At 42.7% G+C, this 16,767-nt stretch overlaps 1 protein-coding gene across 1 annotated transcript in view; it reads left to right on the top strand.

Moving 5' to 3' along the window:
* The window catches only part of ABCA12 (ATP binding cassette subfamily A member 12), a 542,556-nt gene that overhangs the window by 391,277 nt on the left and 134,512 nt on the right, over positions 1-16,767 (top strand). The window contains 3 exon segments of the mRNA XM_030210844.1: positions 5,209-5,405; positions 8,371-8,528; positions 13,398-13,634. Of these exon segments, the coding sequence (XP_030066704.1) occupies positions 5,209-5,405; positions 8,371-8,528; positions 13,398-13,634 (592 nt within the window).

Consider the following 16,767-nt stretch of genomic DNA (forward strand, 5'->3'; position numbering starts at 1 on the left):
AAGGTCTGGACGGCATCCTAAATGAAAAAACCATAGACCATTATTAAATTGATTTGGGGAAAATCCACTGCTTATTTCTGGGATAAGCAGCAGAAAGTGTATTTAGCTTTTTGGGGATCTTGCCAGGTTATTGTGACCTGGATTGGCCACTGTTGGAAACAGGATGCTGGGCTTGATGGACCTTTGGTCTGCCCCATTGTGGTAATACTTATGTACTTAGGCAAGGATGCCTCCATATTATAGGAGGTGTCCAGTCTCTGCCAGAACCTCTTATACTGTAAATATGACATCTTCCTGTGTCCAGGGATGATAAAGGTTGGCTTTTGAAGAATTAACCTAGCCAACAGTAGGATGTCAGCCTCTGTGAAATTTGACTACCTTCTGGTCGATGCCGTTTTTTTTACTGTCCCTGCTCAGATGACATCATCACTCATTACACACTGACATCATTGCCGATTTGCGCATGAAAACATTTGTATGGAATATCAGTGCAGAAATTCCACACTGATCGATGAGTGCATGAGGTTTTTGTGGTGCGGAAATCAGAACTAAGCATGATTCTATAAATGGCGCTCAACTTTAAGCGCCGTTTATAGAATCTCACTTAGCACAAAATGTTTTCAGCACCAATTTTTAAGGGCCATTTATAGAATAGCCTCCTATATGACTATTGTCATTGTAAATCACTGAGGGCCTCTTTTACAAAGTCACGCTATCGATTCCCGGTGCGGCAAATGAGAGGAAGCCCATTCAATTCCTATGGGCTTCCTCTTATTTGCTGCCTGAGAATCATTAGCACATCTTTGTAAAAGAAGTCCTAAATTTTGAAAATGAGTTAAAACACCTTAGTGGTAGTGCTTTAAACATTGTCCTTTCCCCCACATCTGGCATTTTGTAAAAATCAAAAACACACAAGAAATTGATGGTTCATTACTTTCCACAGGTGAGTATAATCAAGATAATTGTGAAGTATAAGTTTTGTAATCCTGTATCAATAGAAATGACTATAAAATAATTAATAAACTTGCCATGTATTATGCATGATACTATCTAAATAATTGAAAGCTATTAGGCACTTAGCTGTTGACTCATCCATTTTGATGCCAGAAGGGAGACTGGGATGAATAGTTATTTGGGCAGTCTGACAAATAAACGGAGCTGGAATTCAAAATTGGAAGAGAGAGAGAGAGAGAGAATAGGATCTTATGGGACTTGTACTGCTCTAAAATGTGGAATAAATTTGCTGCCACATTTTCCTACTTACGAGTTGAGATCCCTTTTCAGTTAATTAGAGTTGCTCAGCTGATGCCTATGACACTCCCCCTCAGAAAAATATTTTTTAAAAATCATTAACACGGGGTTTACTGCATATAAACAGGCAATATATCTAACGTGTTTTGTGATATCCTCCTCTCATGTGCTAACCGCGTAGTAAGAGCTTTCTTTCATGCCTATCTCCTATAGAAAAAGGAATGTAAACTACGTACATCAAGGGCCCTATTTACAAAGGAGCCCATTTACCAAGTGGTGGTAGGGCTACCATGTAGGTAACGTGCAGCAAAACAGCTTTACCGCCAGGCAGGTCCAGGCACCCGGTAGTAGTTCTGAGTTGCTGCATGCCATTTGCCGCACTAGAATATCATTTTTATTTTCTACCATGGGGGGGGGGGGGGGGGGGGGGCAGGGAGTAGGCATTCCCAGTGGTAATTGGGCAGCGTGGGCACATTGCCGTGGCCTGCCCGATTACTGCCAGGTTAGTGCGTGATCCTTTACCACCTGCTAAATAGGTGGCAGTAAGGGCTCAGGCAGTAAATGGCCACACATTAATTTTGATATTAGCGTATGGCCATTAACGACATCAAAACAAAAAATGCCTTTTTCCCGCCATGCTAAAGAATGGCCTCGACATGTGGCAATTTCACACGCCAACACTACCGTGGGCCACTTTTTAGCACTGCTTGGTAGAGGGGCCCCTAAATGCGGTACTAGTTTTCAGTTACTGCTTGTTAATTGCTAAAGGGACCCTTTCACTAAAGGATGAAACAAAGCTCTTGATACGTGGTTATCACATGAGAGGAGGATATCACAAAACACGTTAGATATATTGCCTGTTTATGTGCAGTAAACCCCGTGTTAATTATTTTTTAGAAATATTTTTCTGAGGGGGAGTGTCATGGGCAGTGTGTGGGTGTTCCTGCATTATGATTACTGTGCACTAACTGGATAAAGCAGAGTTAATGCGAGAGCAGCTAGCGCCTCCTAAATGGGAGGTAGTAAGTGTTCCCACATTAATTTTTTGTAGGAACATTAGCGCACTATCTGCAAATATTAAAAGTCTTAAAAAAGTGCCCTAGTAAATTTGGGTTTAGTGTGTGGGAAAGTCCTACATCAGGGGAATGGCTACATTGAGTGAGCCTGGCAAAATGCCCAGGGCTGCCTAATGATAAAGGCCACTTGAAGTTGCATCCCCTTCCCCTTCACACCAGGTCTTGCAGTCTCTCCAGTCTTCCCCTCTGCCAGTCCTCCACCCGCTGCAGCGGGCCACAGCAGAATGCATGTTGAAAGCTGCTTCTTAGACTAGTGGAGCCTTTCTTCTGCTACATCTCGCCCCTCTGATACAACTTCCTGTGGGCGTGGCAGAGGAAGGCTCCACCTGCCCGAGAGACAGCTTTCAGCTCTCTCTCTCTTACCAGGAACTGCTAAAGGGTGTGGAGGACCAGCAGGATGGGGGTGGAGCAGATGGAAAAGAGAGAGAGCGAGAGAGTCCTGAAGCAAAGGGGAGGGGAAAGTGAAGAGGCAGATGCTGAACTGGGGGGGGGGAGCAGAGGGGAGGGGAAAAAGAAGAGGCAGATGGTTAATTGGGGGGGCAGTGGAGAGAAGAGAGAGACACTGGACTAGGGAAGAGAGAGGAAGAGATGCCAGACCATGGAGGGTAGGAGTGGGGTTGGGGGGTGCAGGAGGAAAGGAAGTGAGAAGAGAGAAGCTGAACATGGATAGGAGAGACAGGGAAACAGATGAGGATGCTGGACAGAGTTAGATAGGAACACAGAAATAGCGAACATAAAGAGAGGATATGGACAGAGACACAGTGAAGAGACACTGGACAGAACTATCTTGGGAGCTATGGTGTTATAGGGGGCCCATTTCAATCTTTCCATCTAGGAATCATTCAGTCCTAGCTGTGCCACTATTTATTAATACACTTTAGTAGAAGGGACTCAAAATTAATGTATGGTAACTGCAACACTTCTGTGTTAATTGTTGTGGGTGCTAGTTTCCCATTCAGTTAATGCAGAGGAAATGTCGTTACTGCTTATTAACTTTATTTGCAGATAGCACTGTGCACTTAATTACACATATTCGTGTTAGCATTAACTCCACTAAATTATCTGCTATGTTAACAGTTAATGTATCGTAACTGCCTCCATATCAACTGTCAGATACAGGGGCTGATGCAGAACGAGTCTGACTATGCAGTTACCACCAGTTGTACATGCCGAGCAATGTAGAAAGGGATTGAGCACAGATGTTAAGTTGCGTGGAATGCATGGCCACACATTGCATTAAATTGAATGTAAATAGGGTCATTGAGTATTCTGCAGCAATTCAGAGAAAGGAACAGACTGACTTCACCTGGTGCATCCCAGGATGCACTGTGTCTTGCTGTGCACAGCCATTTCTCAAGGTGATGGTACTAGAGGCAGGAATGAGTGGGCACTGCTCCTGTCCTTGAAGGGGGTTGGGGTATCTGAGGCAGGGATTGGGTAGGTGGACAGTGCCTTTAGTCTCCAGGGATTCTTAATTTTGTATAGTCAGTTCGCAGGGGTCAGGATGAGGGTGGTTATACTACCAGGGAATGTTTTGGTTTTTTTTTTAATTCTGGAGGAGGGAATGGGGATCATGTTGGGTGGTGGAGTGATGCTAGACACCAGGGATCGTGGATTCAGTTCAGGGAGAGAAGGAGGGGGCCAATGCAGATGTGTATGTGTTTTTTTAAATGTCACTCTTCCTGTCAAGCCATGAGCCAATCACCGCTCACATATTGACAGGGTGACATTTCGCTCTAGGTAGAGCAAAAGGGTCAAGTTAGGACATTCTAGGGTATGGCCATCTGTACATCTAGTTTATATGTGTGGCCCCTATACACTTAGCTGACACATTTTGCGCAGACACTGAAAATCAAGTGTATCCTGTATGTATAGCACTGATATTCAGGGCTATTATGTGTAGTTTGTATTTAGAAACTCCAACGTTTGGCTCTTCTATGTATAATTATAAGTTATATATTCAGCAGTGCTTGCTATGAGGAGGTTCTATAAATGGTACCTAAAGTTAGGCACCAACACACTGGGCACTAAGCAGGAAGGTTAATCACCAAATCTGTTATAGAATACTAGTGTAAGTCTGCAGCCTTGCACCTAACTTAGGCTTGACCACTTTTACCAGTCCTGGAGTACCCCCTTGCTGGTCAGGCTTTCAGGATATCCACAATGAATATGCATGAGATTTATTTGCATGCACTGCCTCCGTTGTATGCAAATCTCTTTCATGCATATTCACTGTGGATATCCTGAGAACCTGACTGACCAGGGGTACTCCAGGACCAACTTGGGAAACACTGACTTACACCATGTCTATGGATGACGTAAGTATTGGTGTCTGAAATCAGCAGCTGGACACCTAACTTATAGTATTCTATAATGCGCTTGCCAAAATAGTAATAATGCCCATTTCCTGCCCATGCCCCTCCCGTGGAAACGTCCCCTTTGTAGTTATGCACGAGAATACTTAGGTGCCCTGTTGTAGAATAGTGCCTAAGTTCCTCCTGCTGTTACAGCCCTGTTTTGGCACCTAACATCCATTAAGTCCCATTCCCGTGCCACAGGTTTGCGTCTAACTTTAGGGTCCATTTATAGAATTACCCTATATATATGCAGCACCATTGAATATAAGAATAATTTGAAACATATTTCCCCACAGACACAAAATGAATACATCAGGCCCTGTATCTATATTTAGCCAGTGCCTAGTGGCAATAATAATGTTATTGATGCTCTCTGAAAGATGTCATACAGTATGACCCATGTAAGTATGAATTTCAATGAAATGCACATCAGAATCATGTGTAGTGACAAATGGCTTGTATAATGCATGTAACTTGATGTGATGCATAATGCTCATTATTGACTGTGTATTGTACTTTTTAAGGGCTTTGAAGGACACTGGGCTGTACAAACATCGTAACAAGTTAGTCGGTAGGTTATCAGGTGGAACGAGAAGGAAGCTATCAATATGCATTGCTCTCATTGGTGGATCAAAAGTTGTTATCTTGGATGAACCAACTACAGGAGTGGACCCTTGCTCTCGACGAAGCATATGGGATATCATATCAAAACACAAAACTGGTATGTTTATGTTTATTAAAATTTGATATACCGTACTGTCTGAACATGCAGGTATGAACCAAGTTGAATTTTAAACATAAAAAGTCAGATTTTTGATAGTATATGGATAGGGGATTTCACATATCTAAGTCGACATGAAGAATCCCCATAATATTTTACAAAAGGCTCTGCCAAATATAAAGCCTCTTGTAAAATAGGTGTAGGACTGCATGTGTAAATATAGCCAAGTACAGAAGGAGCAGTAATTTTAGAAAGCTGCACATAGGAACAACAAACATAGAAATCCCCCCACATATATGTGAGACCAACTTTCTAAAATTGCTGCTCAGCTGTAGAGGGCCCTGGTCCAAGCATAGATAGTCCCCCAGCCCTTCCAGGAATCTGATCCCCCCAACCCCTGCAACATCAACCTTTCAAAGCAACATACCTCCCCACAGCATCAACTCTACCACTTGAGGCAAAACACCTCCCTCAGTGCCAACCTCCCCCCCCCCCCCCACAAGGCAAACCACTGCCCCAATGCATCAACCCCCTGTGATGAGAACCCTCCCCCAATGCATTAACCCTCCCAGCAGACCCCCCCCCCCCCCCACCCCTTAGACGCCACCCCCTGATCCTCTCCCTGGCCATACTGGTACTCCCTGATATATACTGGAGTGGGAGTAATGCTCACTCATTCCTGCTCTCAATGATCCAAAGTTCAAAAGTGGCCACCAAGGCCTCTAGACAATCCTATGATATTAATGGTGGGGCTGAGGCTTAGATACAAGGATATCATCAAGAGATGAGGAGCCCTTTTACTAAGGCACATAGAGGCTCATTTTCAAAGCACTTAGCCTCCCAAAGTTCCATAGAAACCTATGGAACTTAGCCTCCCAAAGTGCTTTGAAAATATGCCTCCTCGACACTTATGTGCGTACAATGTGCGTCAAATTATGCATTTATTTATTTGTTCCATTTGTATCCCATATTTTCCCACCTATTTGCAGGCTCAATGTGGCTTACATAGTACTGCGATGCTGATCGCCAATTCCGGTATGAGAAATACAGAGTAGTATTGCGTTAGAGTTCAAGGGTGGTATAGAATTCAAGAGTGGTAATTGCATTAGAGTTCAAGAGTGGAATAGTAAATTAAGTAGAGGAGTTGAGTTTTGTCCAGTTCCATTATAGGTTTTGTTGTGTTGCATGTTTCTGGTGTTTAAGTTGGATCGTTTTGGTATGCCTTTTTGAACAGGTTGGTCTTTAATGATTTTCGGAAGTTTGTTAGGTCATGCATTGTTTTTGTGATGTTTGGTAGTTCATTTCATAGTTGCGTGCTTATGTAAGAGAAGCTGGATGCATAGGTTGATTTATATTTTAGTCCTTTGCAGCTTGGGTAGTGAAGATTTAGGTATGTGCGTGTTGTCCTTTTTGTGTTTCTGGTTGGTAAGTCTATGAGGTCTGCCATGTATATCGGGGTCTCCCCATGAATAATTTTATGGACCAGGGAGCAAATTTTGAACGCTATTCCTTCTTTGATTGGGAGCCAGTGCAATTTTTCTCGTAGGGGTATGGTGCTTTCGAATCTCGTTTTTCCAAATATGAGTCTGGCTGCGATGTTTTGGGCGCGTGGCCCGGGTGGTAATTCTAATTTTGATGTGCGTCCAAAACGTGCAACAGAAAATAATTTCAATTTTCTACTGTGTGGCACTAACCGAGCGGTAATCAGCAGTGTACATTTGCTGATGATTACCGCCCGGTTAACGTGTGAGACCTTACCATTAAGTCAATGGGTGGCGGTAAGGTCTCAGGCCCAAAATGGACATGCACTGGTTTTAATTTTGCCGCATGTCTATTTTCGGTCCCCCAAAAAGGCCCTTTTTGCAGGCGCGCTAAAAAAATGGACCTGCACACATCCAATACACGCACCTACACTAGCATAGGCCCGGGCGCACGTTAGTGATAGTGCCCCTTAGTGAGTAGGCATTGCTTGTGCTCCACTAGACACCAGGGACCCCTGATAAAGCCATAAAGGAGATTGCTTGTATGGAGGGGGGAAGGTGGTACCTTAGGATGGGTTGATGCATCAGGCGTTTGAAACATCAGGAGGGGAGAAGAATGGATGCCTTGGGGGAGGGGATGAAACGGAGTTCAGATGTTGGTGAAAGGCGGAAATCTGGGAGGTGACTGGAGGTGCCAACTGTCAATATTTACATCTGCCCCTTACTGCAGACACTCTTCATAAAGGCGGTTAATAAATCCCAATAAATAAATAAAATAAATAAATAAATAAATACATAAGTACTGACAACTGTCTCCTATTCAGTTAGGTCTGGATGTTCAATGCTAGTGCTCACACATGACCCAGCATTGAATATCCAGGACTAACTTAGTATTTAAAAAACACTTGCCACTGGCAGCTGAATATTGACTGGCTGGATTTTTTTTCACTTAAAAAATGTTAATGCTAAATTTATCCAAAGGCAACATCTAGGGCCTGATTCATTAAGGCTCTTCTCTTTCTATGGCTTGATATAAAAAAAAAATTCATCTAAAAATCTAATTCATCAAGGGTGATAATGGGAGAAGTTTCTTGTTATTTCACAGAAGAAATTCAAGTTAGAGTGAATGTAGACTTACAAAGTTACGTAGTAACATATGTACCTTTGTAAGTCTGTGCTTTGAAAATGAGCCTCCAGAAGTCTTGAATTAGAGTCTTCATTCTGTACACTAAGCAATCATTCAAAAATGCAAAAATGTATATACTAGAATGATTAATCATAATGCTTACACCTGGGCCAGCAACTGACTGCCTCTGCAGAGACCACATTTTATAGCAGCCTTAACCTGGTCTCTATATATCCTTACATTAGTGCACCAGCTCAAAAAAATGTTTTTGAATATTGACTTGTAGCTAAATAAAAACTTTCAGCATTGTAATTTTTATAGCCACTTTTAATTTGCCACATTCACATACCTTTTGCAGGCAAAACTATTATTTTATCAACTCATCATCTGGACGAAGCTGAAGTTTTGAGTGATAGAATTGCGTTTTTGGAACACGGAGGACTCAAGTGCTGTGGTTCGCCTCTCTTCCTCAAAGAAACTTTTGGAGATGGATACCACCTCATTCTCACTAAAAAGGTCAGTATTCCTAAACTGAATATGGTTGCTTTTTTGCTTAATATGCATGATTTGTTTGTCACAAATACTTCTACTACTTCTTCATACTTAAGTGTTGTATTCTAGGATAAATTATATGCATTTCCCTTCTTTTCATGACAATTTGCATCTTATAGAAAGACAACTTTTAGCTGAATCTTAAGTGGAGGAGTCAGTGGTCTTTTCAGAGCAAGCTGTTATGTAGATCTCTGGCTAGCTAGAGGCTTGTAGGAACCCAAAAAAGCAGTTTATTTCTGATGAACTATTGAGGTTCATAATTTTAAAAACACAGAAAAAAATCCTTATGTAATCTAGAATAAAACAAAAAAATAGTTGGGATGAACAAGACCTTCCACACCAGAAATGTTCCAAAGTAAAAAACCAAATTTATTTCCAAAGAACCAGCAATAAGTAACAAATGTCCCGACACAGTTTGTGTTTTGGCAGGTATACTGCCTGCCTTAGGGGTCCCTGTACATACAAAAACAAATAAAAAGGAAAATGAATCAATGAACAAACAAACATATTTGAACCATTTATGAAAATATAAATTATACTAAAAGCAGACATAATAGGTAACAGACCAAAGACATACTCTAAAACTTAACAATTCACAATTAACCACATCTTCTTTTGCCTGGGTGTCACGACCACGGCCGTGCATGGAAGCTTCAACTTACCTCCTTGGTTCCAGCACTGGGGCCCACATTTTCATCAGGTGTTTGACAGTCCTTCCCGCCATGTGGAGTTGCAGACTCGGCCATTCTCGGAATTCCAGGGTGCCCTTTGGCCCAGTTTCCTGCCTCCAATGCTGCACCAGTAAGGGTCAGCCCTCCTAAGCCTGTGCGCTCAGGAAGCCCTATCTTTAAAGGGCCAGTGGTGCAAAAATCCAGGAACGCCTTCCTGTGACATCTGAGGCTGGGCCCTTTCTAAGAGTGTCTGGGACTCTGCTTCTCTGCCTTTGCAACAGGTTGCCTACTTGGTTCCAGAGCATGTGTTCCTCAACCAGTGCAGTTTGAGCTCTAAGCTAGAGACTTCTCTTCTGATAGGGTTTAAGTGGCCTACATTATCTCCTTGCTGTCTGGTCAAGCTCTGGCATGGGCATCTCCACTCTGGAAATGGAACAACACAGTGCTCAATGGCCTCCACAGTTTTCTAGTACAGTTCAGAAGAATGTTTGAGGAGACTAGGAAGGTCACATCAGCAGCTTCCGAGCTTCTTAGACTGAAGCAGGGGACATGGACCATTGAGAACTATACCATACAGTTCCACACCTTAGCCTCTGAACTAAGTTGGAATAATGAGAGTCTGGTTGCGGCCTTTTGGTAGGGGTTGGCACCCCAAATCAAGAATGAGCTGGTGGAACGAGACCTCCCTACTGCATTGGATGACCTGATTGGTCTCTGTAATCAGGTAGATATCCAAAGCAGTATAGGGGTTGCCAGACTGGAGACGAGACTTCTCTACAACATCCCTGTAGGTCTCCTCTATGTACCTCTCTGTCTCCCTCAGCTCCTCCAAGTCTGCTTCTCTAAAGCATCAAGAGAACAGACTTGTTCTCTGAGAGCTCGGAGCTCTTTGCAATGGGCACACACATGCATGAGAAAATCATAACATGGAAGGGTAGACAATGCAAGAAGAGGCCAGCACCAAAACATTCCATGAGGAAAATACTTTCTGCCCAAATCCCACCAGAAAAGTGAGCTAACAAGCACCACCTCCAACTGCTCTATTCACACTACATTTCATTCCCCCTTCCTCTCGTTCATCAACTAGCTGTTAAAAAGAAGGGGGAGGGGTAGGCCCAACCATGTTGTAAGCAACCTATCTCATTTGTTGAAGAAGGAGGGCTTTCTTTATTATTTGTTACATGAAGGAAATAGCCAGACACTTGAAATATATGAACATCACACTGTTTTCTTATGATCTTTTAATATATTTGGGTTATTTGAGAAGTGTCATGATATTTGAATTTAGCTGTAAGTTGCACTAACAAATGTTCTTGATAAGTGAGTTCATGTATTTAACAAATTTGCACTTAGGACTTCCAAGAACTGGAATAACTTAAAATACTGACTTAAAGAAAAGTAAGCAACTTTAGTCATAAGAACATAAGAGTAGCCATACTGGGTCAGACCAATAGTCCATCTAGCCCAATATTCTGTTTTACAAACAAGGCCAAGCCAGGTCACAAGTACCTGGCAGAAACCCAAATTGTGGCAACACTACATACTACAAATCCCAGGGCAAGCAGTTACTTCCCATGTCTGTTTCAATAGCAGACTATGGACTTTTCCTCCAGGAATTTGTCCAAACCTTTTTTAAACCCAGATACACTAACCGCTGTTACCACCTCCTCCAGCAAAGAGTTCCAGAGCTTAACTATTTGTTGAGTGAAAAAATATTTCCATGTAATTTCTTTTTCTCCTTTTTTTCTGATGACTGATAAGAATTTATCTAACTCAAAAGAACAGTAGAGCTGGTTTTTGGCACATAGTTAGTTATTTGAAAGCTAAGCCATTTAAATGAACTTCTGAATATTGAGGGATAAGTAAGGCTTTATGTATGTGTGTGTATATCTATCTATCTATCTATCTATCTATCTATCTATCTATCTATCTATCTATCTATATATATATATATATATATATATACAGTGCACTCCATTTAAGTGCACGTCGGATAAGCGCATGCTCTGTTTAACTGCATGCCATACTTCGGTCCCGTTTTTGGCGCCATCAGTTTCTATGGGGACAAACTTCGGTTTAGCGCACCACTGATAAGATTCTCACGGAATATGGAAGCCGATTGGTGCGTGACAACCAACGAGATTTCAAATTTACTGCCCCTTTAACTTCCACAGGCAGAATAAGCGAAAGAATGTTGTTAGAGTGTACACTGGAGTCGTCGACGCGCAACTGTAAGACTTTAACACTGGCTGAACGAATAGAAGTTCTTAAAACATTAGAAAACAAAGTCAAGCCTCCATTGCTAAAGAATATGGTGTCAATCCCAGTCAAATTTCACGTATCTTGAAGCAGAAAGACCAGCTTCTGGAAGACTGGCAAAACAATACAAATCCACACCAGAAATGAAAACGGGCGGGAAAAGCTGAGGAGGTAGAAGATGCTCTTCTTCAGTGGTTTTCTCAAGTCAGGAGCAGACAGTTTCCTGTCAGTGGTCCACTGCTTGTGGAGAAAGATAATCAGCTAGCTGAAAGTCTTGGACTAACTGAATTCAAAGCCACTGTTGGATGGTTGGAAAGATGGAAGGAGAGGAACAACATAAAATTCAAGAAACAGCATGGTGAAAAACAAGACGCTGATGACTTTGGTGCTGAAAACTGGGTTGTTTCAGTTCTTCCTACCATCTTGAACGAGTTTGCACCTCGTAATATTTTCAATGCTGACAAAAACGGTCTCTACTAGAGAGCGATTCCTGATGGAACACTTGCATTCACACAAGCCAAAATTACAGGAGGTAAAACGTCGAAGGACCAACTGATGATCCTCCTTTGCTGCAATATGGATGGGAATGAGAAGCTGGAACCACTCGTCATTGGAAAGAGCATACAGCCCTGTTGCTTCAAGAATGTTAAGCGACTTCCTGTGTCATACGAGGCTAATGCAAATTCATGGTGACTGGGGAAATTTGGAAGCAGTGGCTAAAGAAGTTAGACACTAGAATGTGGGCACAAAAGCATCAGATTTTGTTGCTTTGTGATAATTGTGCTGCACACAGTGATGATGTCAGGCTGTCTAACATCAAGGAGGTCTTCCTGCCACCAAACACTACCTCTCTGATCCAACCTATGGATCAGGGCATAATAGCCAATTTCAAACAACATTATTGGACTTATGTGCTACGTCATCTGATGAGCATTATGGATGACCAGACTGGCAAGGATAAACGTGCTGTTGAACTGGCTCATAATCTATCACTGTTGGATTCCCTACATATGCAGAAAGAAGCCTGGAATCATGTTACACAGGCAACCATTGTGAACTGCTACAAGCAGGCAAGCTTTGTTAGGGATATGGAGAGGGACGAAACAGATGCAGCTGTTGCAAGCACGTCAGATGAACAGTCTATTGGCATCCCAGCCTGTGTTACTGAAGAGGAGTTTCACCACTACATAGCTGTTGATTATGATCTACAAACAGCTGACCACAGCACTGATGTCGAGATATGCGCCTACAAGCAGGCAACGGCTGATGATGAAACAGATGATGAAATGAGCAGCGAGGCACATGCTGACGAAATTCAACAACCTCCTGTTACTTTTGCAAGAGCGCTGGAGAGTCTCAACACCGTGCGGGCCTATCTGGAGGCCACTGGATGTCAGTACTATGACAGTTTTTACCGTCTGGCAGACGTAGTCTATGGAACTCACAGACACAATAGTGTATTTCTTTGGTCCCAGACCCTTGCACTTGTATATATATCAACAAAACATACTGAATATTCAGTATGAAATACATGCTGACAAGACAGTAACGACCAAATACAAAAACAACTACAAAACTACAATAAATTTGTCATATTGATGCAACTTGTTTTTTAGTCCCTATTAAATAATTTTCCAACTATTTACTGTTCTTTTCTTTTTAAAAAACAAAAGGAGAAAATAAGAAGTACCTAGATATGCCTCTGAAACTGAAACTTAAGAAACAAAAGCAATGGGAAAAAGTTACCAAACTAAGCAAAAGCAGTAATAATAAGAAATATATATATATATATATATATATATATATATATTGTAACTCTTGAGAGCAATGCTGCCCTGGGAGGTTCAAGATTTCTTATTTAAACACTAATGTGAAATGACTGACTCATTTTCTCTCTTTTTAGTACCAAAACCTAGAGTCAACTGAATACTGTGACACTGAAGCGGTGACATGTCTGATCCAGTCTTACATTCCAGAAGCCCGTCTCAAGGAGGATATTGGAGGAGAGCTCAACTATTTGCTTCCCCCCTTCAGCACTGAAGTATCTGCAGCTTATCTATCTCTTCTCAGGGCCCTTGACTCTTGCATGAATGATCTCCATATCGGGTGCTATGGAATTTCAGATACAACTATAGAAGAGGTATAAGTCCATTGTTGTGTTACTGGTGATCCCTTAGCCAGAGAAATAGAAAATGAAACATGCATTGGTGATTCATTTCATTTTTGATAGAATTCCAGGTCACTAGCTTGATTTTAGTTCCTGGCTTCACATCAACAGTTTCATTTATTCTTTTGAATTCTGGAACCTGTTTCTGCATTTGGTTGAAAAAAGTGTCAAAGCCATTTATTTGGGTAGATAACAGTTTACTCTCATAAACTGAGTGCCTGAAAATTACCCTCCATCAGTGTGGGTTGAAAGTGTGTCAAGATGTTCTTCCATGGGTTTGTTTTGAGTGAGATCAGAAAATAACATGCATACCAGTTGATTTTCAAAGCAATTCAAATGGGCAGTTGAGGCTCCTGCCCACTTAAATTGCTTGGAGCCAGCTAAGCTCAAGTATTCAGCACCTCTTAACTTGGTAATGGCACTGAATATCGGCACAAAATGGCCATTTTTGAGTCGGGCTGCATGAGGTGTTATGGGGACGGAGTCAGGGAGGAGTTGGAAGTTATGCAGGTGCTGGCAACATTTGGTGCTTTGCTAAACTGCATAAAAACTGTCTTAAATTCACCTGGTTAGCTTTGTGGGTGCCGGCACTGAATATCTGATGCTACACGCATAATTTCCAGTACCAGCTGACATGCTTCCAGTGACCACCCGCCCTGCCCCCTGGCAAGGCCCAGGCCCCCCTCCCACCCTCCACAGCAAGGTCCAGACCTCCTCCCTGACAAGGCCTAGACCCCCTCACCCCGTGGCAAGCTCTAGATCTTCCTCCCTGGCAAGGTCCAGACTGCCCTTTCATCTGTACTGAGAAGGCAAGACCTCCCTCCCAGTCCCCCTATAAGTCCAGACCTCTTCCCAACATCCCAGTCAAGCTAGATACTCCCCCCCCCCCCCCCAGCCTACCTAAAATCTCTGATGGTCCAGGAGCAACCTTTACTTACTCCTGCACCTACTTGCTGCCTCTACGGAATGGCCTGGCACTGAATATCAGGGGCTAATTCTGCGCATGATGACCAGCATTTAAAATACGCTGATCGCCATGGGCTGAATATCAACCAAATAGATTTTATTTCCAAACCCCCACACATAATTGTCTGTGGGAAATCTATGCACAATAAAAGGAGATGCAGGTATAGGAGGGGGGGGGGGGAAAGGGGGAATCTGGAGGGGATCTGGGTGGGGGGATGGGTTTGGGAGGTTGGGAGGGTAATGGAAGGCATAATTAGGAAGTTAGCTCCGGGGTATGAATGGAAAGAAGTAGGAGTAGATTGGGGTTTAGGCTGTAAGGATGAGACAAGGAAAATGTTGTTCTATTACTGGAAGTTAAGGAGTGACAAGAGGCATGGGGGAAACTTCAGTGGTTTGTGGAAGAGGAGCTGGAGGCTGGGCTGGCTCCTCATGTTAGATAAAAGACTCAATTGGCTTATTACTTGTGTACACTGTGAGAGGGATGCTTAAGATTGTTACCTGGAACGTGGGGGGTATACACTCCCCAATAAAAAGATCAAAAATTTTGCAGTATTTACAGCGCATCAGAGCGGATATAGTATTCCTCCAGGAAACACATCTGTCTGGACAAGAACATGCTAAGCTAGTAAGGTGGTGGGTGGGAGAATGTGTGGCATCAGCAGCATCGGGTCGAAAGGGTGGTGTGGCAATACTCATTCGAAAGGGGGTGGCAACACAACTTACTAACATAATGCAAGATCCCGAGGGGCGCTTTGTCTTTGGAACAGCTACAGTGGCAAGGCATCAGGTGATGCTTGTTAGCCTCTATGCCCCAAATCAGCTTGACCTCCAATTTTATAAGAAATTGGGGACGATCCTAACAAATGTGGCACCCATCCCCTTGGTGCTAGGAGGTGATTTTAACACGGCTTGGGACCCCACTCTAGATAAATCTAATCCCCCGACTGGGACAGGGTCTAGAAAACACGTGAAGGGGTTGCCTGATTTTTGTTCATTATTAGATCTTATTGATGTATGGAGGACCTTACATTCTCTTGATAGGGAATATACACATCAGTCCAGAGCACACAATACTTTTTCCAGAATTGATTATTTGTTGACCTCTAGAGCGGCCTTCTCGGATATAGGGGAAGTCGAGATTGGTCCCTGTGTGATCTCTGACCACGCGTCAGTCTGGATGACATGGAATGGTGGGAGCCAGAAGGAGGCAAAAGGGGGGTGGTCTTACCCTAGCTATCTTTACAAGGATGTGCATTTTCGGGAATATTTGTTAACCAAATGGGGTGAATATTTACATTTTAATGCAGCACCAAATGTAGATGCCACACTCTTCTGGGAAGCGTCAAAGGCCGTTCTAAGAGGTGACATAATAAGCTATGTTAGTCACCACAAGAGAGCTAGAGATAGGGAAATTCTCCGATTGGAAAAACAATTGCTGGGTTTGAGGAAACAATTTAGATACCAAGGGTTCGACAAGAAATAGTAGCGACCCATTGTGCTTTGAACTCATTGATACACGAACGAGCAGTTAAATCCCATACATATTATAAATTTCATCTTTATAAATTTGGTAACAAGGGGGGCAAGATGTTGGCTCGTTTAATTGCTCCTAAGCACACTTCTAAACAAATTCTAACAATTAGGAATGACAAGGGGCAATTGCTTCACACTGACAGAGAGATATGCGATGTCTTCCAAACATTTTTCAAGCAATTGTATGAGTCAGAGGCGGAGAGTGGTCTTAGTGAGGAGCTATATCTAGAAAACATTGCCTTCCCTGGCATTACACAAGCAGATCGTAGGATGTTAAATGCCCCTATAACTGATGATGAGGTGAGCTGGGCTATTGGGCATAGTAAGTTGGGTAAGGCCCCGGGTCCAGATGGTCTCAAATTAGAATTCTATAGGATGTTGGAGGATCCTGTAGTTTCGTCAATAGCAAGAGCATTTAACAGGTGGGTGGAAGTTGGCCGGTTACCAGAACATCTTAATTTAGCTCAGATAATAGTGCTACCTAAACAACAGAGAGATCCCACTCTGGTGTCATCATATAGGCCGATCTCTCTCCTAAATCAAGAGGTAAAACTATTTGCCAAAATTCTAGCTAATAGGTTGAGTAGAGTGTTACCGAGCATCATTC

The sequence above is a fragment of the Microcaecilia unicolor genome, chromosome 7 (genome assembly GCF_901765095.1).
Source record: "Microcaecilia unicolor chromosome 7, aMicUni1.1, whole genome shotgun sequence".
NCBI lineage: Eukaryota > Metazoa > Chordata > Amphibia > Gymnophiona > Siphonopidae > Microcaecilia > Microcaecilia unicolor.